Source organism: Myxocyprinus asiaticus, chromosome 36, assembly GCF_019703515.2.
Source record: "Myxocyprinus asiaticus isolate MX2 ecotype Aquarium Trade chromosome 36, UBuf_Myxa_2, whole genome shotgun sequence".
NCBI lineage: Eukaryota > Metazoa > Chordata > Actinopteri > Cypriniformes > Catostomidae > Myxocyprinus > Myxocyprinus asiaticus.
The window spans coordinates 14,109,770-14,132,523 of NC_059379.1; the positions used below are offsets into that span (position 1 = coordinate 14,109,770).

A 22,754-nucleotide genomic window follows, 5' to 3' on the forward strand; every position below is an offset into this window, starting at 1 on the left:
AGTCTAATAATTTATTTTAATTATATATTAATATAATGATACATATTATATACTCTGCACCCATCTACTGAGGTACTTCAACTTGGGAATTAACATTACTTGTGTTTGAACATTATATTTACGGGCAAATTCGCGTTAAATTTATTTATTTATTTTGGACTTTTCCGTTTTAGCAAAGAATTGTGGGTTGTGAGTGCCCACGAAGGATACACCACATGCATCCTCCGAATTCCCGAGAAAGAAGGTCGCATTCGAAGGCTGCATTCGAAGTTCGAATGTGTTCGTGTTTTTCTCGGCTATTTATTTATTCATTTATTTCTTCTTAAGGCTGCATATCGAAGTGCCCTACTCGCTTTTCTGAAACGAGACAGTCTCGATGACGTTTGCGGCAGACAAATGCAACCTCCGGAGGACACAGCCTTCCAAGTGAGACCCAGCCACCCTCAGTTTTTCTTCTTCATCCTTCAGAGCGGATGTCCTGTAAATGACACGATTCGGTGCTGCCCTCTAACGTCTGGTTGCGTATAATAAGGCAATTTTACTGCGCATGTGTCGAACTCGTCCATTCGCTCATCAGCGTGATGTATACTTTCAAAGCTGTGCGCGAGACGGAACGGAACGCGCAAAGTTAAGTATACCTGGGCCTTTAAAGAGTGTTTCTTTCACGATTCGGACATATGGTTCTGATTCTAAACGGCCGACAGAAAATATGGGGCACACAACATGATTGCTTATAAATATTGTAAGCAAAAATGGTTTTTTTTAGGTCGCTAATGTAATGTCCCTCATCAATCAAACCAATGTCTATCACACAAATATCACAAAAGGCTACAAACAGTCATTTTTAATGCTTTATGAAAGTCACACCAGACGAAGGGCATGTTAACTTTCAAACAGGACAAGTTGTTAACATTGTTATTATTTTGTCTTGTGCAATAGACTACGTATAAGTAAAAATCGGTTGTTAAAAAGACCTCTCTCAGATTCTGCAAGTGAATAAGTAAACCTATGAGAAGAACTGTATTATCAGGCTATATGACTCCGCGCGTATTTACTTTCTATTACGTTTTTAGTGGTAACATTATCATTTGAGATTTTTAAACATCTTTCATCTGAAACAGTCATTGATCATATATCTCAGATGCAGAAAAGTTGGAACACAATACTTTTTTTCCCTTCATCTCTGGATCTTTTGGTTTTTGATGAAGGCTTATTGAGCGTAAACAGCACATTTGGGAAAATAAAAAGGATTCACCAGTCAAAAGGCAGGAGCACTTTCATAGCAAGCCCCCATCTTCCCATAGTCACTTTTTTCCTTATAGCTACTTAATTAATCCTCTGTAGTATTGTTTTCACTCTTCCGTTTCCCACTTTACTGCTTGGCATGTCTTCCTCCCTACAGAGAGGCCTCTTGATGTTTCCCATACTTAAAAAAGTTCAAAATGGCCACAATACTTGTCAGCTTCCTAATTTTCCCCTGCATTCTGATAGGCTGCCAAAATTACTCTCAAAAACATCTTTCAGGTACAAATTCAACTTTCAAGTCTATGTCAGAAGTGACAAATGTAACAAGCACTCTTAAAATTACAACAACAACAAAAAAATTATTTATTCCACATACAAAATTGGTGAACATCTTGTGGACACTTTACACCATATTTGTCACTATTTTGCAAAATGTTAACGGCGCTTTTATGCAAGATAACAAGGCCCTTTTCAGCAGTCCAGGACAAAAGATGTCTGCCCCAGGTGAACTTTACACAAATGACAGGAAATCATTTACAGTACTGCACATTCCTCATTATTAAAAATCAAGAAGCATAAAATAATGCAAAATGAGATTGAAAGCAATACAATGGAAAAATGGGAATACGTCTACTTGGGAGATGTTGTTCCATTGTTCTCTTTACAATAAAAGCAACTGATACTGTGCAGACTTGAGCATTCAGATAATACAACACAAATAGGTTAATGTAATGTAATGAGCAAAACTTTGCTACAAGTTATTCATTCTAGATTGTTAAAGCTATGTGTATGCAATTTGCTGAGCACATAAACAAACTAGCACAATGATTCTTTAATGCTTTGATGGACTGATTTGTACAGCCTGTGTCAGGGAAATTTCAAATTGCACATATTACATAAATACACCACTGGCATCACAGGGGCCAGTTGCACTACCTCTTCATCAGCTCAGACTCACAGGAATCAGAAATGTATTGGGTTGGACTTGTGCTCCGTCATTAGATTTACAATGAAATTCATGATTGGCTTAATGTTTCACTACCCAAAGAAACAATCCAATGCACAAAACATCCCTTAAATTGTAAGAGAAACAAGATAGGTTATATTTTTAAGCCAACCTATATTTAATGTATTAATCAACGTAGGGTTCGCCTTCCACCTTTGTGGCATGACATTTTTAACAAGCAGGTGGGAGTGAACTGTTTTTTCCAAGAACAAGATAAATGACCCCAAATAAGATTTGAGGGAGGTCAAAAACTGTTTGGCCCTTCTTACAGTCCCAACTATATGACACAAACGATGGAAAATTTGCTATTAAAGTCTCTTTTATGTAATTGGGTGCACCGAATTGATCTGTTCATGTAAGGTTTCATATATTTGCGCATCAAACACGCTGTCTGATGGGACCTTTTAAAATGCTGTTTTAAGTGGGTGTGCTTTCACTTAAATGGGATTTGCAATAAGTGCATTAAGAGGATTCTTTACAAAAGGGGCATTTAATAAATGACTTTAGCTAATGTTTCTGCGTCCAGTCAGAGACTGTGCAACCGGGAGATTCTCATGTAGGTACGTCATGCTGCCCTGCTCAGAGAAGTCTGCAGCCGTGTGGCCCTCACCCCGCAGGACCCACTTTGTAGTGAGAAGCCCCTCCAGCCCCACAGGTCCACGGGCATGTATACGGGCTGTACTAATGCCAACCTCCGCACCTACAACACACAACACTGTCGTTAGGAGATTAAAAGGGAAATGTTTGAATAATTAATACGACTGTAGTGCACCCAAAAACAAAAATGGAAAATTCCACTTAAAGGGTTAGTTTACCCAAAAATTAAAATTCTCACATCATTCACTCACCCTCATGCCATCGCAGACATGTATGATTTTCTTCAGCAAAACAGAAACAAAGATTTTTAGAAGAATATCTCAGCTCTGTTAGTCCATACAATGCAAGTGAATGGTGATCAGACCTTTGTAGCTCGAAAAATCACACAGCAAGTTATCCATAAGACTCAAGTGGTTAAATCCATATCTTCAGAAGCGATATAATGGGTGTGGGTGAGAAACAGATCAAAATTTAAGTCCATTTTTTACTCTAAATCTCCACTTTCACATCTGAAAATCACATGTGGTGCCTGTTTAGTTTTACTTTCACATCTGAAAGTGAAAGTTAAAGTGGAGATTTAGAGTAAAAAAGGACTTAAATATTGTTCTGTTTCTCACCCACACCTATTATATTGCTTCTGAAGATATGGATTTACACACTGGATTCATATGGATTACTTTTATGTTTCCTTTATGTGATTTTTGGAGCTAAAAAGGTCTGATCATCATTCACTTGCATTGTATGGACCTACATAGCAGAGATATTCTACTAGAAACCTTATTTTGTGTTCTGCTGAAGACAGAAAGTCATACACATCTGGGTTTGCATGAAGGGGAATAAATGATCAGAGATATTTCATTTTTGGGTGAACCATAGCTTTAAATTTTAGTCTGTTCCTCACACAAAGTTATTTTATGGCATTCAAAGACTTATTGTATATAACATGATTACATATGTTCAACTTTTATGCTGCTTTTTCGGCTGTCATTTTAGCTCTTGACTGACCCAGTCCTCTTTTACTTTAATTACAAGGAAATTAGTGGCAAAGGTATTCTTTAAAAGTTCACCATTGTGTTCCACAAAAGAAAGTGTATGACATGAGTGTGAGTAAATGACATAATTTTCATTTTTGGGTGAACTATTACCGTAGGTTGAATAGAAGAAAAATAAAAGTAATATAAGGGCTCTCTACCAAGGCCAAAACGATATCCATCTGCAAAGCGCGAGCTGGCGTTCCAGAACACACAGGCACTGTCCAACTGCTGCAGGAACTGCTCTGCTGTCTCCTCTACACAGATTATGAATCAAAGATAAAAGAAAATGGTTAATGTCATATGCAAATACATAATATGCATGCAAGGTTAATGTAAGTTGCATATGTTTAGGTGTAGTTACAAGTTTGGATGCAATAACAATCTTGTCACTAGATGGCACTGAAGTACTTAATGCTTTTTTTTTTTTTTTTTTTTGCCACAACAGGGCCCTCAACAGCAACACACTTGAATGCAAAATCTAGACAATTTAGACAAACTATTTAAAGGTGCAATATGTAACAATTTTCATGTAATATTTGCTCTTTTTTTGCCAATGTGTGAACGGCTTGTAATGCAACTTAAATGAGCCCTTCCCGAACTTCCTAGGTTGCCTATTAAATAAAGCCTGTAGACTGATTTTCATTTGAAGGGAGCGGGTCGCATTCGCCAGGAAAATTCAGAGGATGTGACGTTTATGCGTGCTCCCAAGAGCCTTGACTCAGTGCATCTCTTCCAGTATTCAACAGCGACAACAGTCTGCAACACAAGGTAACGTTATCTTAGTGATGGAATCCAGCAAAAACAAAAAAAAACATTTATCTACTGAATCCAGTCCGGCTAAGCGGGAACGTGATTGTGGTCGAGTGAAAAATAAAGTGAACTATCGGCAGGGCATTTGAATCCTGGAGGGACCTTCGTTCAATTTTGGGGATCAAAACTGACCCTGAATTGGCATTCTTCTTATTGGACAAGTAAGCTTACATAACTGGAAAGCATGTGAAATATAGTGCCACAAGGATTGATCTGTGTAATTTTAGCTAACTTGATCTTGCCTGCTAACGCTGACGAATTGCAAGCTACCTATAAATAATTTCAACGATCTTCTCTTTCTACTAAAAGTCAGGTATCTGATTCACAGTAACTGACATAAACAATGTTAATCTGTAATTATTCAGCAAGGTAAACTACAATAACACAAAATGAATGCTAGACAATGTTCAAGATAATGCAAAAAGACCCATTCATTAGTGTAACGTAACTTGGTTATACAGAAAATATATACATTCTATTATTATAAAACAATAGCGCATCGATATATCAAAATGACAGTTGTGAATCACATCAATACTGAATTGTGTCAACATATTTATAATGTACAGTCAATTTTATAAACAGCTACTGTCATCATCCACCAAATTTAGCTAACAGCCATTGATAAAGCTGGCTAGCTAGCTAACGCGGACATAGGCTATCGTATAAATGCAGTCAATCATGCAAAGAAAAGTGATTACTTTAAACTACAGTCTCGCATAGCCAGACCTATATCCACACTTTGTTTTAGCCCTGTTCCAGCACTGGAGAGTCAAATATAATATACAGTCTCAAAGTCTGTAGTAAACAATCATAACTGTGTAATTTTAATTATGCTACCTCATCTGTCAGCATGATGTCTGTGAATCACGTTCAGCCTCTTTGTACGTTACATCACTGTTTTGGTCAATGCTCGCTCACTCGCATCCCTATGGAGTGTGCACAAGCACGAGCAACAAGTAGCTGGCTACAGTTCACTTAACGGCCACAGGTGTCATTAATAACAAGGGTTTCTGAATATTACATACTGCACCTTTAAGTATGTGAACAGCTATATCTTGCATTACTGCAGGACAGCTGTATGTTCAGCATTACCATTCTCAGTGACAATAACATCAGTGTGGGAGCTGCCATATTTATGGATGTGATCCACAGCTTCCTGCATACTGTCCACAACCTCTATACAGCACTCCAGATCCCCATACTCAGTCCGCAAAGACTTCACCTCCGATGGACTGAAAGTCAGGTAGGATGCAAATTTGGGGCCAGCGTGGATCTTTACCTGCACGAATTAAGCCATCAATAATCATGAGGAATGGGATTTAGAATTGACAGATTTTGTTACAGTTCTGAGCATCTGTGCCGCCTTTAGGATGAATGATATTCTGTGTATATAAATGCTCTTACATGTTCTGTTCTCAGCATGTCAATGATCTGGTCAAACAGAGGGGTTCTGAGAAGATCTCGATGCACCAACAGGGTTTCCATGGCATTACAGGCTGCAGGGTAGTCACATTTGGAGTCTCGGACTAGAGAGATAAGCCAGCATCATTTTTGTAAGCCGTTAAAGGAACAGTTCACCTAAAACTGAAAACTGTCATTTACTCACCCTCATGTCGTTCCAAACCCATATGATTTATTTTCTTCAGCGGAACATAAAGAGGCATTTTAAAGGATGTTCCACCTGCTGATTTCCATGCAGTGGCAGTTAGTGACTCACTTTAAAGCTTAAAAAAATGACCCAAAAATGTCAAAAATGAACATCCATTGAAATTCCTCTTTTTGTGTTCTGCAGACGAAATAAAGTCTCCTGTGTTTGGAACGCCATAAGGTTGAGTTAATGACAGAATTAACTTACAAATTTCTATATGAAGGCTTATTCATAAGCAGTCTATCTTACTGATCTTGATGGCTTTGTCAATGCTGGCCTCATGGTCCACATAGACATGGCAGATGCCCTCACTGTGGCCAAGAACAGGGATGCCCTTAGCTGCACGCTGAATATCTCTGACCAGCTGAGAGGATCCACGGGGAATGATCAGATCTATCATCTTCTCAAGACGACACAGATCCTCCACCTCTTCACGTGTGCTCACCTGCAATAACACGTTATTATTGGTTACATATCTAATATATGAGAGCGATCATGGAGCTGCTCACTGACACTAATGAAACATGTGAAATCTACTGTACACAAGTGTATCATTTACCAGCTGGATTGCCTCTTTCACTCCATGGATGGAAAGGGCCTCCTGGGCGAGCTCATGCAGGATGCGATTTGTGTTGGCAGCTTCTTTGCCACCTTTCAGCAAAAGAGCATTTCCACTGGCAATGGATAAAGCAGAAACCTACTCAGAAAAAAAAATTGTAGCTGTTTAGCAGATGCTTATTTACAAAGTGAATTACAGTACATTTATTGCAGGAACAATATGCCTTGAGCAACCTGGTGCGAATTGCCCCTTGCTGGGTTTAAACCAACAAACTTTCAGCCCAGATCTGTAACCACTAGTCCAATCACCATATGCTTGCAAACATGAAAACTATAAAATACAGATAACCAATAAACTATGCAAATGATCAATTCCGTTGAAATCATCTACAACCGCATGCTCTTGATGTCTTGCTTAATATATTGAGCACGAGTGTTTTTGCGTGACTGACCTGGGGCAGGCAGTCTGGCCGTGACTCGAAGATGACCAGCAGTACTCCTATGGGCACGGTGATCTGTTCCAACTCCAGATTGTTTGCCACACGAGTCCTGCGCAGAACCCTACCCACACTGTCCTGAGAGGAGACGGCGATCTGACGCAGACCGATGGACAGACTGTTCAGCTTAGATGATGACAAACTGAGTCGCTTCAACATAGCTGGAGACAGGCGACCTATAACATCACAAGATGAGAACCTAAACTAAAACAAAAATCCTCTTTGATGCAATAACTTTGATTTGCCATTCCAATGTGGAAAAAAAAATAATAAAACACATTGTCTGGCCTGACAAGCAGCAATGACAATGTTACCTGTGCTGACAGTAAGCTCCATGTCCTTTTTATTGGCTGTTAAAATTTCATCTTTTCTCTCAGTAAGGAGGTCAGCCAATGCACAGATGATATCACTCCTCTGTGGGCAAAGAGATTAATAATAGACTTCATAGTGCTTTCTTAGTATGTAAGGCTACGAGTCAGGGCATTTTCACATATGGCTCATTTGTTTCGGAAACTGGTGCGCTTTCTCCCTTAGTTTGGTTGGTTAAGGCATATATGAACATGGCAATTGCACTTGGATCTGCATCAAAACAATCGGTTCGTGGCCACCTGAATAAGGTAGTCTCGGCCTGACTGCAAACAAACTCTGGAGCGGTTCGCTTGAGGTGAGAATGAAATCCGACCCAACGGACCAATGAACCAAATTATATCCCTATAAAAACCATGAGCATACCTGATGGATTGGCAGAGAAGAAATTTGTAGGTCAGCAAGTCACTTCAATAATAATCAAACCGTGGATATAGCTTTTGGCGACTATATTAAATATAACTGCACGTTTAAAATAGGAGTTGTTGAATAATTAATTATAGTACGATCGTTTCTCCATTTTGGATAGTGGCCGAACAGACAGGTAGGACGGCGTAAGCAACTTTTTGACCATCTTCACATGGCTTCAATCTTTCTGCTGTTTGTATGTGTGTGTGTGTTTTTGTGTGCTAGAGAAAGAGAGAGCTCTGTGAGTGTGAGGATAGGCACTTTTCAATGCAGAAACAATGCAAAAGCAACAAATAATGGATAAAAATAACCATGACGAAACTTTTACAACCGAGTGATGGTCAATGTTAATTTGCTGTGCAACCTCTGACTGGAACATGCATTCTGGACCATTCAGTAACGTTCTGCGTAACCGTGACAAACAATACTCAAAAATTTGTAGCCACTGACAAAGTTTTACAGGTAGGCCTATTTCATTTTAACCAGTATATTGATATATGAGCTTAATTGCGGAACAGCGCACAAACATTCTGACCAATGAGGGGACAGTCTGCTCACATGTGACTTTAAACAGAGACTATTTATCAGAGATGGGCAGGTTCTATAAAATGAATGGGAGAAATTGGAATGCCCAACCAAGGAGCTCTAAGCTCCCAATGATCAACGAAGAAAGGAAGTCCCGCCTTACAGGTAAAAGAGCCAATCACCTTTTAGATACGGACATCGCCTGTCAATCAACTCTAGAACGCACACTCGCATTAGCTATACAAGCTGGAAACATTTAGTTTTTTACATAATATGAGTTAAAGAAGCATAATTTATGATTCCAGTAGTCAAATTTTATTGCTGATTTTAAATATGTTCTTTGATCGTAATCTTGACCAATCGTTTTTGAGATTTTGGTCTTTCCCCATTCAAGTAGATAGGAGCTACACTGGCATGACTGGAAATAGCCTCCCAAGAGCATTCCAAAGATGCTGACAATGGACTGAACAGTTTGGGTCCATTTCAAAGGCAACATTTCAAAATGTTGCCCCACTTTTAAGGCTAGCAACAGAGGGAATGCAAAGAGAACTTCGTGTGTTTTTTTGTTTTGTTTTTTTTGGTCAATTTGGTAAAAAAATTTACTGAGTGAATTAATCTATATATTTGAAATGGAAAAATCAAAATGGTTGGTACAATTCAGCAAATGTGGCCGATTAATTTTCCACTTTGTTTCCATTTGTAGTAACTGACAGCATGTCAACAATAGCCCAGAATACTGCTTTTTGATGCAAGGAATGTTCATAAATGAATGTCACATCAACACGTTCTAGAAAAATAGGGACATATGACTCCTGGCAATCCTTTAATATAGTGGGTTAGAGCTAACCTGCTCTGAGTCCAGGGAAGCTAGAGTCCTGCCAGCAGCGCGAGCCATTTCTGTCTGCTGCTCCACTGTGGGACCTGTGATTAAAAAAAAGTGACATCACTTTCAGGTAAATTCACAGACAAGGACAAACTAATCACCTCAAAAGAAAACTGATCTTGTAGAATGTGTAATGGCTTACCTGCTGGCTTGACCTCTGAGAAGAAGGTTCCGACTTTCTTGCCTTCAACAATGTCTGTGATCACGTGACCTGTGACTTTGGGGTGTGTACCATTTGCAATGACAACAGACGTCCCACCCTGGAGAGCCCAGAGAGCAGCTTTCACCTAAGAGTTATTGATAGCACAGACTGTCATGTTTAGATATTCAACCAAATAATAAATATTCACTTACAAAAGCTGCCTTGTTGCTTTGCATTCACACCTTAGCTTCCATTCCTCCAATGCCGACCCTGGATTTTGTGCCATAGGTTATGGAATGCTGGTCCCCAGGATAAAAAGTGTCCAGGAGCTTTGCGTCGTCTGATCCTGGTGGGCTGTCGTAAAGTCCTGCATAGAGAGACAAAATTGGCCACAGACTGACTGAGTTCATGGTCTAGCGACAGCAGTTCCATCAAACCATTTTGCCTTCATATTCCAAAAATAGAGTAAAAGCTGTCATTTGAAATCTTACCTTCTACATCAGAGAGAGCGATAAGAAGATCTGCCCTCATCTCTACGGCAAGACGGGCCGCAAGACTATCATTATCCTTGATACTGATAACCTGAACAAGAAATATATGTTAATATATGTTAAGAATGAGACCCAGTGAGAAGGCTCACTGGGTCTCATTCACTAACCGTACATGCACTCAAATTTGTGCTTAAAACCTGTGTGTGAATGTTTCACGATGTTTCACAACATTTTTTCTCAATTAAGAACCAACTTAAACCACAAGTACACAAAAAACAAAGACTCCTGGTGGCCTGGGACACATGCAATGTGTTTAGCTGAAATATTTTGAATTAGTTTAGTATGTATTATTTTTATTAGACTTATAATAACTAAAGGCGTCTTTACACAGCCGAGTTAAGGCTGCTCTGTGCCTGCTCAAAATTCTGTGTAAAGACGCAATGCCGCATCAAAGCCAGACTAAATTATGCCTGCTCTGACCCACCTCAGCCCCTAGTATCAAAGGCAGTTCTGATGCTGCTTTGGTTCTGTGCAAATGAAATGCAACATCAGAGTGGACTTAAAATTTGTTTGTGTCATGATACTGCACATTATCAAGCTACATATTTAAAAGTATAATCTAAGGTTCTCATAAATCTTGTGTTTATATATTAATAATTTTATATGCAAAACATAACAATATTTATGCAATTGTTATTGCTGTGTAAATACATTTATTCCACCTCTGTGAAGCATTAAACAGTCTATGTAAATACACCTTTTCTTGCTATATATGCCCCTTTAGTGAAGTATAGGTCTCTACTGGAATAATAGGTCTCTGCGGAACAATAATGGGCATTTCTCAATCTGTGGGTGTATTCAAATCGGTATGGGCGTTTCTCAACTATCCAATTAAAGTAGGGAATCTCAATGTAGTAATCAGTGGGCATTTCCAAACTAGGATGGGCATATCTGAACCATCCAATGAAAGTAGGTAAACTCAATGTAGAAGGCAAATTTAGTGTAGGCAAATTTAGAAGGCACGCTATTTTTGGTCTGCATAGACACAAGTCTCCTATGCTGAGCAATAATGGGTGTTTTCAAACCGTAATGGGCGTTTCTGAATTATCCAATGAAACGCCCATTTTTGTTCTGCAGAGACATAAGTGTCACTTTAGTTGCAGCATCTCTGCCACCTTTGCGGGGTAAAGATGGCTATGGTGACCATACAATAAGTCATTTTGCATTCACATGTTGTAAATATGGCAGAAAATTGGATGCAATTATTAGTGAATGAGACCCATTATCTTTTTAAACACACAAAGCAAGACATCATAGCTATATTTAATGTTGCCATGAGTTAGTGTCTTGAGATTTTTCCCTTTAATCTGTGACATCACATTGGCTTTGATGAACGAGAACAGTCTCTGCTCTATGAAATGGCAGCATTCCTCATAAAACCACATATGAAACTGTATCCAGTGCAAGACAGAGCAAGCGTAGGCCAGCCCAGAGAATAAGCAACATTGCTACACAGCCAATGAAGTAATCTTACTTCCTTCCCAGTTTCTACAGCAACAGAAAACACCCTCAGGCTGCAACAGTGCGGAAGACAAATATCAAGCCTCTATATCACTCTGACTCCCAGCATGCATCTGTAAAAGCCCCTCCCAGCATGCAGTGCCAACAGGGACAGGGTGGGCAGCAAGGCTGCATGGCAGACTTTGTATCCCTGCCCCTTTGTGCTCTGTACCCACATTTACCCCCTGTAGGTCACTGTTGGGTTCTGGGGGAGGCACCACAGCATCGTTGGTGTTGATGATGGGCACGATGTTCATCCGCAGCAGTTCGTGCAGAGTGCTGTTCAAGTTCCGTCTTTTCTGGTCATCGTGGAAGTCCAGGTTTGTCACCAGAATCTAAAGCAGCAAAAATATCAATTAAAGGCCTATAAATTTCCATGATTTTTCCCAGTTATTCATGGGGATGTTTTGAGGATATTTTAGAAATCATTTAATAGAAATTGCTTGATGGATTTCCAATTATATGCAAGGAATCTTTTGAATTAATTTAATGATTATACTTATTAGTGTTCAAATATCTCCAATAAGACTCTAAAACTGTGCAATTTCTGCACCACTAGCGTCACCAAACAGAACTGCAAAAGTAATCATTGTTTTCAAACAGATTCCAGAAAACTTCCCCCGTCTTCCATTGGTTATGCCAAACAGATAGTCCCACTCCAAACTCAGACTACTGGTCGAGTCAATATTAATGTCACAATCTATCTATCTATCTATCTATAAATGGCTTACTTATAATTCACTGTATATCATGCTGAGATACGAGAAATAATTTTTAAATTGAAAAAATTACACATATGGACAGACTATATGACGCTGGCTTGTGTTTTGCGGAAGTTTTACTCTATGCAAGTACTCACAAAGAACAATATCCAGCCAATTATACATCTTAGAGCACAGCAAAGCTGGAAAACAGATTCACTATAAACATTTCCATTCCTTATGATTTTAACAATTTTCATGACCTTTCCAGGCCTGGAAATCCCCATTATATATTTCCAGGTTTTCTATGAAGATTGGAACCCTGAACAGAATCTATTTTCTAGCTTCATCATGCATGTGTAAGTGTGAGTATTTACCTGTGCTGTACAGGTGCTGTACTGAGTGAACATTGCTTCATATAGTGCCATGAGCCCACTCTGTCCGGCAGCAGCACACGCTCTTGCCTCCAAAACCGGCAGTGACTGACACAGAAACACATTTATAAGCATTCTGAATTCAGAGCAATTCATCCTGTATCAATCAATGCAGTTATTGTATCTGGCACACGAGGACAGCATGGAACACATTAATGCAATAAATATAGTAAGTTATTCACCCTTACCATATCTTTGAGCTGATTCTGGCCAGAATGCAGGGCTTGTCTTACACTCTGTGAGAGGAGAATTTCGTGCCTCAGCCTTTGTTTACCAAATGCCACGGCGCCACTGGTCACGATCATCATTTCTCTGCCCTGATTCTGAAGCACTGCCACCTTAAAACAATCAGAATTCATCAACAGTGTCACAATGTGCCAACAATTACATAATACATAATTTTTTTATATAGCGGGATAGTATAACTTTTAATATTTAAAGGGGACATATCATACTTTTTTTTTTTTTTTTTACATATTTTATTTGTTCCTCTAAGGTCCACTTTTAAGGTTAGTAAATATTTTTGTGTGAAAAAGTCATACATTGTTTTTTTCTAACAATTTTCCTCCGTCTCGTTCGGAGCAAAAACTTAATTTTTTCGTTCCTGTTCATAAGTTCCGCAGTCTCCTTTCCAAATGGTAACCAGATAGAACAAAATAAAAGAACGGTTAATAATGTTCTTTTTAAAATGACAGTACTCTGCGCTAAGGGGTGGGTGAAACACCAGTTGCGGTGTTGCCAGATCTCGCAAGAGAAACAAGCAACATGGTCTGGAAAAACAAGTCCAAAATAAGCCTCATAATGTCTCACCAAAATAAATCAAAATAAGCAAGTAAATTTTCTCCTGTGTGGTTGCTTTATCAGAATAGAAATCATAAGCATACAGTTAATAAACAGTGAAGTACAATTTTAATTACAGATCTGCTTCTCAATCAAAGACCGGCAGTATCAAATCTGGACTGCATAATTTCTAACAATAATAGGTATTTTTGGAGTAGGGATAAAATTCTGAGTTCTAGAAGTAACAATATGTTTTCATAGCACCATTAACTTATCTCAACAAGAAAAAGTTGACTTTCATGATATGACCCCTTCAAGACTTTACATTTAACAACTTACATTGAAAATTAAAAATGCATGAGTGAAACCGTCTAGCCTTTATTTTTACCTGTTCTACGATCGAGGCAAGCCGCCCCAAAGCGAGGCCACACTCGTCACCGCGGGTTACAACAGCACTGCCCAGCTTGACCACAATTCTTTTGGCCTGGCGCAGCTCGCTGCGGTGGCCAAATGACTTACCGTGCGCTCGCGCCAGCGGCACTGTAAAAAAAGGCACGTTACTCCACTGACGCACAGCATGGAGTGTGAGAGATGGAGAGAAAGAGGGATCTGCAGGGGAGAGAGAGCCGGGAAAGGACCCAATGAACGGCCATGCCATGCAGGAGAGCCAGTGAGAGGATAGAGGGAAAATAGGAGTGATGAGAGAACTACTTTTACTGTGCAGCAATTGATTGTGTCACTTATGAACAATGTCAAGATAATCAGGAGAGGATGGATAGGACAGAAAAAGGTGAATGACAAAAACCAAGCAGACAAAACATGCATGTCCATCATGTGTGATTATTATGGGATACCGCACTAACTCTTCACAATAAAGCTACATTTGTTTATTTTAGTTGACTACAATAGTTAACATGAACCAACAATAAACAATAGTTAGGATTGGGAACCGAGGGTTGGGAATCTTATTCAGAACCGCTTCCAGTTTTTGAAAAATACCAGAACGTATGGTTTTCATGACTTTCAGTTAGGTTAAAGGTTCTCACATTTGCAATTGTTAGCCGATGCGGGCCAAACACAGAACTAAATTACTCTGACAGTGTTTCAACTTAAGCGTATGATGCTTTTGGGAAAGGCAGCAAGAACTGTTAAAGTCTCACAAGACTGAAGTACAACATTTGGCTACATAACACAGTCTAAACTATCTCTGGTACTGTTATTGTTAAGAAATGTACTTCAGACCTGTGAGATTTCAATTAGTCAGTGCAGTTCCTGAATAGTTGCTGGTATTACAATGTGTCAAGGAATTTTATAAAATAAGTGAATGAAATATATTTTCATTGATTGCATTTATGCCTCTAAAAAGTAAACAAACATGCCTTTTACAAGAATTGTATTAATTTCTGATTTGTTATAGGCCATCTGCTGTAGAACTGTGAAATGAACTCATCATTTGGCAACAGGCTGCTAAGGGCAGTAAATGCAATAAGAATTGCAGTTCATATCTCCAAATAACCCTCTCAAAAGTATTGACAGAATCGTTAAGAGGAATCAGAACCGGAATCGTAAATTCCTAACGATTCCCATCCCTAACAGAACTTAGTAATCTTGGTTCATGTTCATTTCAACATACAGTGCATTCAGAAATTATTCAGACCCCTTAATTTTTTTCACGTTTTGATATGTTGCAGCCTTATGCTAAAATGCTTTAAAATATTTTTTAATCACATCAATCTACACTTAATACCCCATAATGACAAAACAAAAACCAGATTTTTGATAACTTTTATTTATTAAAAAGAAAAAACTGAAATATCACATAAGTATTCAAACCCTTTGCTATGACACTTGAAATTTAGCTCAGGTGCATCCCATTTCTCTGGATCATCTTTGAGAAGTTTCTACAATTTGATTGGAGTCCACCTGTGGCAAATTCAATTGATTGGACATGATTTGGAAAGGCACACACCTGTCTATATAAGGTCTCACAGCTGAAAATGCATTTCAGAGCAAAAACCAAGCCATGAGGTCAAAGGAACTGCCTGCAGAGCTCAGAGACAGGATTGTGTCGAGGCACAGATCTGGTGAAGGCTACAAAAACATTTTGGCTGCATTGAAGGTTCCAAGAGCACAGTGGCCTCTATAATTCTTAAATGTAAGAAGTTTGGAACAACCAGGACTCTTCCTAGAACTGGCCGCCCGGACAAACTGAGCAATCAGGGGAGAAAGGGCCTTGGTAAAAGAGGTGACCAAGAACCCGATGGTCACTCTGGTTGCACTCCAGATCATGTGTGGAGATGGGAGAAACTTGCAGAAGGACAACCATCACTGCAGCACTCCACTGATTTGGCTTTATGACTCTCCTCAGTGCAAGACATGAAAGCCCACTTTCAATTTGCAAAAAAAGCACCTAAAGGACTGTGAGAAACTAGATTCTCTTGTCTGAAACGATGATTGAACTGTTTGGCCTCAATTCCAAGCGTTATGTCTGGAGGAAACCAGGCACCACTCATCAACTGTGCAATACCATCCCAACGGTGAAGCATGGTGGTGGTAGCATCATGCTGTGGGGGTGATTTTCAGCAGCAGGGACTGGTCAGTGTTGAAGGGAAGCTGAATGCAGCAAAAAAAAATAAATAAATAAAAAAAAAAAAAGAGATATCCTTAATGAACACCTGGTCCAGAGCCCTTAGGACCTCAGACTAGGCCGAAGGTTCACCTTCCAACAGGACAATGACCCAAAGCACACAGCCAAGACAATGCAAGTGTGGCTTAGGGACAACTCTGTGAATGTCCTTGAGTGGCCCAGCCAGAGCCCGGACTTGAACCCAATCAAACATCTCTGGTGAGACCTGAAAATGGCTGCGCACCGACAGCCCCCATCCAACCTGACAGAGCTTGAGAGGATCTGCAGAGAAGAATGGCAAAAAATCCCCAAATCCAGGTGTGCAAAGCTTGTTGCATCATAACCAAAAAACTTGAGGCTGTAATCACTGCCAAAGGTGCTTCAACTAAGTACTGAGTTAAGGGTCTGAATACTTGTGACTTTTTTTTTAACAAATTTGCAAAGTTACCAAAAGTCTGGTTTTTGATTTGTCATTGTGGGTAATGGAATGTAGACTGATGTGAAAAAAATAATTTAAAGCATTTTAGCATAAGGCTGCAACAAAACCAATGTGAAAAAATGAAGGGGTCTGAATACTTACTGAATGCACTGTATACAGATACATTTTTAAAATGAAAAGTAATACGTTAACATGAATTAAAGGATTATGAATAGGGATACACCGATCCCATACCTGGATCGGTATCGGCTCCGATACTGACGTTTTTAGATGGATCAGGTATCGGTCCGACGAGCCCGATCCAAATCCGATACTGTGTTAGTCATGTTCGTTATTGTCAAGCTCAAAAAATGACATAAAAGAACCATTAAAACACAATTAAAGTAGTTCATATGACTCATGCATTTTATTCAAAGTCACTTGAAGACGTGCGATAGCTTTGTGAATCACAAAAGGCTGTTTAATAATTAAATATATAAAATGCACGCACAGCTCCAGCACTTTACTGAATGGCGCCGCTCTGTTTACACACACCCAAGGCTATTTTTAGCCTTCACGCAGTGCGAAATATTTGAGCGCTACTCACGAACAACATCTCAGATGTAGATAATCAATAGTTCGGTTCACTTATATGCATTTTTAACAGAATTTGAATAAGAAGCTAATTAAACTACTGTGAACTTGCCTACAAACAGACACATACAGGACTTCCTGGAGAGTTCAGAATGTCAAAATAAAAGCGTGAGGGTTTTAAAAGTTAAAGTTGTCACAGAGAGACTCACGGAGGCAGAGATATGAACTCAGTAGCAGGGTTTATTGAACAGATGATTGAAACAGTGATGTAAACATTGTGAGTAAATCCAGTTGAGCAGAGTGGCAAACAGCAGGTGAGTAATATCCAGACAGGGTACAGACACGATGAACAGATAACTCACAACAGTCTTATGATACTTAAAGGCAATAATGAAGACACAGGTATGTTTGACACAGTAGAAAGGTGTAAAGTCTCAGAGATACTATCAATGAGAACAGACAAAGAGTGTGTGTGAAAGTGGGGGTATATATGCAGTCCTTGATTAGCCACTAATGATATGCAGGTGCGTGTAATCAGAACTCAGGGGAGAGTGAGCGCTGTGACAGCAGTGAGGAAGAAAGAGAGAGAGAGACCGGTGTATCCGTGACAAAAGGTGCACGATTGAGATATATTACTATTATAATATATTATTATTATTATCATTTGTTTACAAATTATAATAATATTTAAGTTGAAAGGGTTCCAAAAAATAACTGTGTGAATGAAAAGTGAGCTGATATCTTATAACTAAATTGAACAACAAAAAAAGGAGATCTGAATCCTTTAAAGTCCAGATACAAGTTGAAAAAACAGCTTCTTTTCTACTGATGACTTATACTGGAATTTCTGTTAATTTTGCTGCTACATTATCCAGTATACTAGTTAACAATAAAGTTTTTCTTAATAAGCTATACATTTATATTGAAATAATGTGTAGTTAAAGGTTTGTGTTTCTTTACATATTAAAGAATACTCCCAATAAGTTCCACACAATAATGTAAAGATATTCTAAACGGATTATGCAAAAAAAAAAACAATACTGGTATCGGATTGGGATCGGCTGATACTGAGATTTCCGATATCAGAATCGGTGCATCCCAAATTATGAACTAACATGAACTAAAAATTATCCTATTTTCATGTTAACATGTAGCAAATGCTGTAATAAAATATCCAAACAACTCACTGTATAAAACAGGACACATCCCTACATTTCCTGCTGCATATTCTTTAATACTCAAAAAAGTAATATTATGCTAAACGCATCATGAATGCTGTCGCATGTTGTCTTTCATTTCATTTTTTTAAATAATCATAAAAGTAATCAAAAGTTATTTGCAATCAAAATCAATACAAACCATGTGATCAGAAATCTGAGACAAAGCTGTGTGTTTGCACAGTACAGCATCCACCAAAGCCCCACCACATTCTTTATGAAAGAAAATAACATAGTAAAAGGTGCCACATCAGCTAAGCCAGACAGCACACCAAATGCTGACAGCACAGAACCCAAAGCTGATGCAGTGAATGAAAGAGACAAACATGCTGTAAATTAGGAGTGATTTGAGCAGATTGGGGGAAATGGATGAAAACTATTTCCTACATTGTCTATTCTTCAATCCCAGTCAATTACTCATGGATTTTAACAAATAATAATAAAAAAAGATACTTTAGTACTTTGTATTTAATGGGGCAGGCAATTAGCTTTGCAAGCCTATAATGTCTCACGTAGCATTCTATTACATATTTGACAACATAAACACTTACTCTTCCCTTGTGAAGCAGCTCTTCTGAAAGTCTGCATAGCTTTTGGCCTTGTTAAAAGCCAAGAACAGGAGAGCAGCCTCTGGAGATTCATGTTGATCGAATCTGTTCAACTGAAATCTAAATCAAAAGAACAAAATGAACCTAATATATCCCTCTTGTAGTCCTCCTAGGCATGATTCATAACTAAATTAATTGCTTCAAGATTATGATAATTGTTCCTGTAAGCAAAACCAGAGAAACAAAGCAGTTGATCAAAACCATGCGTGTATTACATTGAACTTAAATGTCAGAAAATTGACCTAGGCTATATCACACAGTTTAGCTACACCCAACTGACCCGCATTTAATTCAACAAGTGCATCACTGTACTAAAATTAAGAGTAACAGGGAATAGGTGCTATATTATATGAATATATTTAATAAGTTTTGAATGGGGCATTGGACTGCATCTAAATGCATGCTGTCTGCAACATTTAACAATATTAAAAAAGAGACTCAGCAAACCACTCTAAAACCATAACAAAAAATTAATAATAACAGGCTTTATAACAAACAATACCTCTTTTTTTTCAGGGACACAATGGATGATGCAAGAAGATTAAATGGCCCAACATGGCATTTCTAATGCAAATTTTATGTGTAATGCAGTAATGTGTCAATACGATTACATGATCTCATTTTACATACCTTAATCTGCTAAATAAATACTCTTTATCCAGCTCAAATTCACTATCACGCCGCGCTCTTTAGTGCCACATCAACTCTCCGCGGCTGCTCTCGTGGATTCAGCCATGTTGACGTTAAACCACGTAACTGCGCAACGAGCGTACGCGCTCTTTGCTTCATTTTAATTGGTCTTCGAGAAGAATTGTTCTATTCACAAACACATTTACGCAAAATATGGTCTCGTTCAGAAATAATCCGCTGGCCACTTCACATACGCAACCTGCGCAAAGCTTTAATGTCTAAACTGAACGAGTATCTATCTTAAATGTGATTTTAATAGGGAATATTTATTCAGTAGTGTTTTTGGGTTGCATGGAAATTTTTAGTTTATTTATTTATTTTTATTTTATTTGTATTTGCATGAATACATACGTGAAAGGCACGGAGCAAACAATTATATCCAATAAATAAGTAGTACAGAGACGATAGATACAATCTGAATAGTAATTTTAAAATAAAATGAAATAGTTGAAATATACAAATTGGGCAATTAGATAAATATTTTTTTTTTTTTTTTTTTTTTTTTACATAAAAGGGTTTCCATATAAATATTAAGATTAGTAATACAAAATACAACATACAAAGGCTTTTTGTGCTATTATCATTTTATGCATAAAATATTTGATTAAAATAAGGTTTAAAATGCATTTCTCATTTTCTAATACATGTTCTTTAAAAAAGAAAATATCATAATTCTAAATATATTATTTTATGAAGTTTTCTTTCCATTTTCTATCCACAAGGACCATGTAAATATATTCTGTATCTTTTGAGTGTTAGGCATACAGAATGTACATTGATCACAAATAACATGGATGTGTCTGCTTATGGTTGCATTTACTGTATAATCCTTTGAATTACATAACTTTTATTGTACTTGAAACTACATATTTGTGTGGTAATAGTGTCCAAATTCTTTGCCATGTTGACAAAAATGAGGCTTGAACCACCCTAATTTAGCCTACATGAAGTGTCGGAACTTATGTTAAAGACATTCCTGGAGAAAAAAACTATTAATTTGTTTATCAAATTCTATTGTATTTTTGTCAATGTGAACATCCACCGTGGCCATGTGCACAATTTTCACCACTAGAGGGCGGCGTGTAAACACGAGGACGCAGAGATCTCTGATGGGTCATCCACATTCCAAGGGCCGAACATTAAGACAATGGACCAATGGACCATGTTGATATTTTGCATAGTTTTATTACCTCTTTAGTGCGTTAGTGACTCGGCTCTGCTTCCAGCACGTCTACTATAACAGCTTCTTGGCTGAATCATAAAATATGTTTTATGGTTCAATGTGAACTTTATATAGACCTCAAATTTGTTGAGAAAATGAATTTGCAGAAATGTGAGAATTTGGTTATAGCAAACAACAAAAGTGTTAAATTTAAGTAAAAAAACAAAACAAAAAAAAACAAAAAAACAAAAACCAACATCTGCAGAATGCTTATAAAAAAGTTGCATAATAAAACACTGGTAAAACCTCAAGAATTCTGCACTACAGGGGGCCTGGGTAGTTCAGCTCTGTAGGTCCACACAACTTAATGAATGGGTGGCATAATTTTGAAGCTCCAAAAAGCACATATACTCATCATAAAAGTAATCCATACAACTCCAGTGGATTAATTAATGTCTTCTGAAGCAAAACACTAGGTGTCACGGACCAGTTGCAGAGACTTCTTTACTGAAAATAATCCAGAGCGAGAGGAACCACAAAAGAAACAAGACTAAGACGCAGACTCACCAAACTCAACTCAATGCAATTTCCAATGCAAGACAAGAGGCAGGGAGAACAGGGCTATATATACACAGAACTAAATGACACAAACTAGAAACACCTGTAAACAATTAGGAAGGGAAAATTAACTAAGACAAGGCAATAACAGGGAAATCAAATTTCAAAATAAAAGTCCAGCCCTCTAGCGATCCCCTTCTGGCTGCTAGGGGAAGTTATACGTGACAGTGTGGGTAAGAAATAGATCAATATTTATTTATTTATTTATTTATTTTACAAAAAATGTTTGCTTCCGGCCAGCTGTGGTATGCACGTTCATGAGGGTCGAGGTCACGCAGCCTGTTGCAGTTTGAACTCCACTCTCATGAACGCGCATACCACAGCAAATATTTTTAGTAAAAAAAAGTTGAAAATATTGATCTATTTCTTAAACACACCTAGACCTTAAATTAATTAATTAATTAGCGTTTCACTTCAGAAGACATTAATTAATCCACTGGAGTCCAACTGATTACTTTTATGATGACTATATGTGCTTTTTGGAGCTTCAAAATTTTGGCACCCATTCACTTGCATTGTGTGGACCTACAGAGCTTAAATATTCTTCCAAAAATCTTCGTTTGTATTCTGCTGAAGAAAGATAGTCATACATATCTGGGATGTCATGAGTGTGAGTATATGATGAGAGAATTTTTTTTGGGTGAACTATTCCTTTAAAATTTTAGCGTTTACAGATTGAAACCCATTTACTTCCAATGCAAGTGCTTCACCCAGATTTTTTTTAATTATAATTTTATTAAATTTTTTTTTTAAGAAAAGGAGTCAAAATTTGTTTTTGTGGTAATCAATATTGTGCCACAAATCCTGTTGAGCTTAACATGTATTGAACCCAGAATATTCCTTTAGTCTCTTATTTGCTCTGTTCAGTAAAGAGTTGTAAACAGTACAGTATTAAGAAAAAAATATATAATAAAACCTCACAGTCAGACAGCTGTTCTTCAGCCTTGTCATTAATGATGAGGTCAAAATTAATTTAGCTTATAACACTATAATCGAGTCAGTGTTTGTATTGTCTTCATCGCTTATTTCGTTTTGCAAGTTATGCACCATGTCCTTCTCACCATATGGATAGCAGAAAACCCTTTTGGCAGGGAAGAGAGTTTTCCAACAGGAAAGCAGATGGTTGACATCAT

The 22,754-nt window shown here is 38.0% G+C and overlaps 1 protein-coding gene across 5 annotated transcripts; it reads right to left on the bottom strand.

Annotated features, from left to right (window-relative positions):
* Positions 1-1,584: 1,584 nt before the first annotated feature.
* On the bottom strand, positions 1,585-19,908 carry LOC127426880 (delta-1-pyrroline-5-carboxylate synthase-like). 5 transcript variants are annotated; one of them, XM_051673969.1, is made up of 18 exons: positions 19,782-19,908; positions 19,095-19,211; positions 14,077-14,228; positions 13,097-13,246; positions 12,852-12,956; positions 11,950-12,108; positions 10,214-10,304; positions 9,965-10,089; positions 9,723-9,867; positions 9,545-9,618; positions 7,713-7,812; positions 7,354-7,574; positions 6,903-7,040; positions 6,593-6,788; positions 6,100-6,221; positions 5,788-5,974; positions 4,041-4,136; positions 1,585-2,951 (listed from the first exon to the last, which is right to left on the bottom strand). In XM_051673969.1, the coding sequence occupies exons 2-18, from the start codon at positions 19,183-19,185 to the stop codon at positions 2,755-2,757; spliced, it is 2,349 nt and encodes a 782-aa protein (XP_051529929.1). In that variant the 5' UTR covers positions 19,186-19,211; positions 19,782-19,908; the 3' UTR covers positions 1,585-2,754. The 5 variants fall into 5 exon arrangements, with proteins under 5 accessions (XP_051529929.1, XP_051529925.1, XP_051529927.1 ...); XM_051673965.1 differs by having other exon boundaries at positions 14,077-14,297; XM_051673967.1 differs by having other exon boundaries at positions 19,095-19,312; positions 19,782-19,904.
* Between the last annotated feature and the right edge of the window lie 2,846 nt (positions 19,909-22,754).

Coding starts and splice junctions, on each gene's coding strand:
- LOC127426880 (XM_051673965.1), bottom strand. CDS start 19,185: ATGAATCTCCAGAGGCTGCTCTCCTGTTCTTGGCTTTTAACAAGGCCA. Junction 10,090..10,213: donor CGCTCTCTCTGATGTAGAAG/GTAAGATTTCAA, acceptor CTCTCTATGCAG/GACTTTACGACAGCCCACCA. Junction 9,619..9,722: donor CTCAGAGGTCAAGCCAGCAG/GTAAGCCATTAC, acceptor TTTTAATCACAG/GTCCCACAGTGGAGCAGCAG.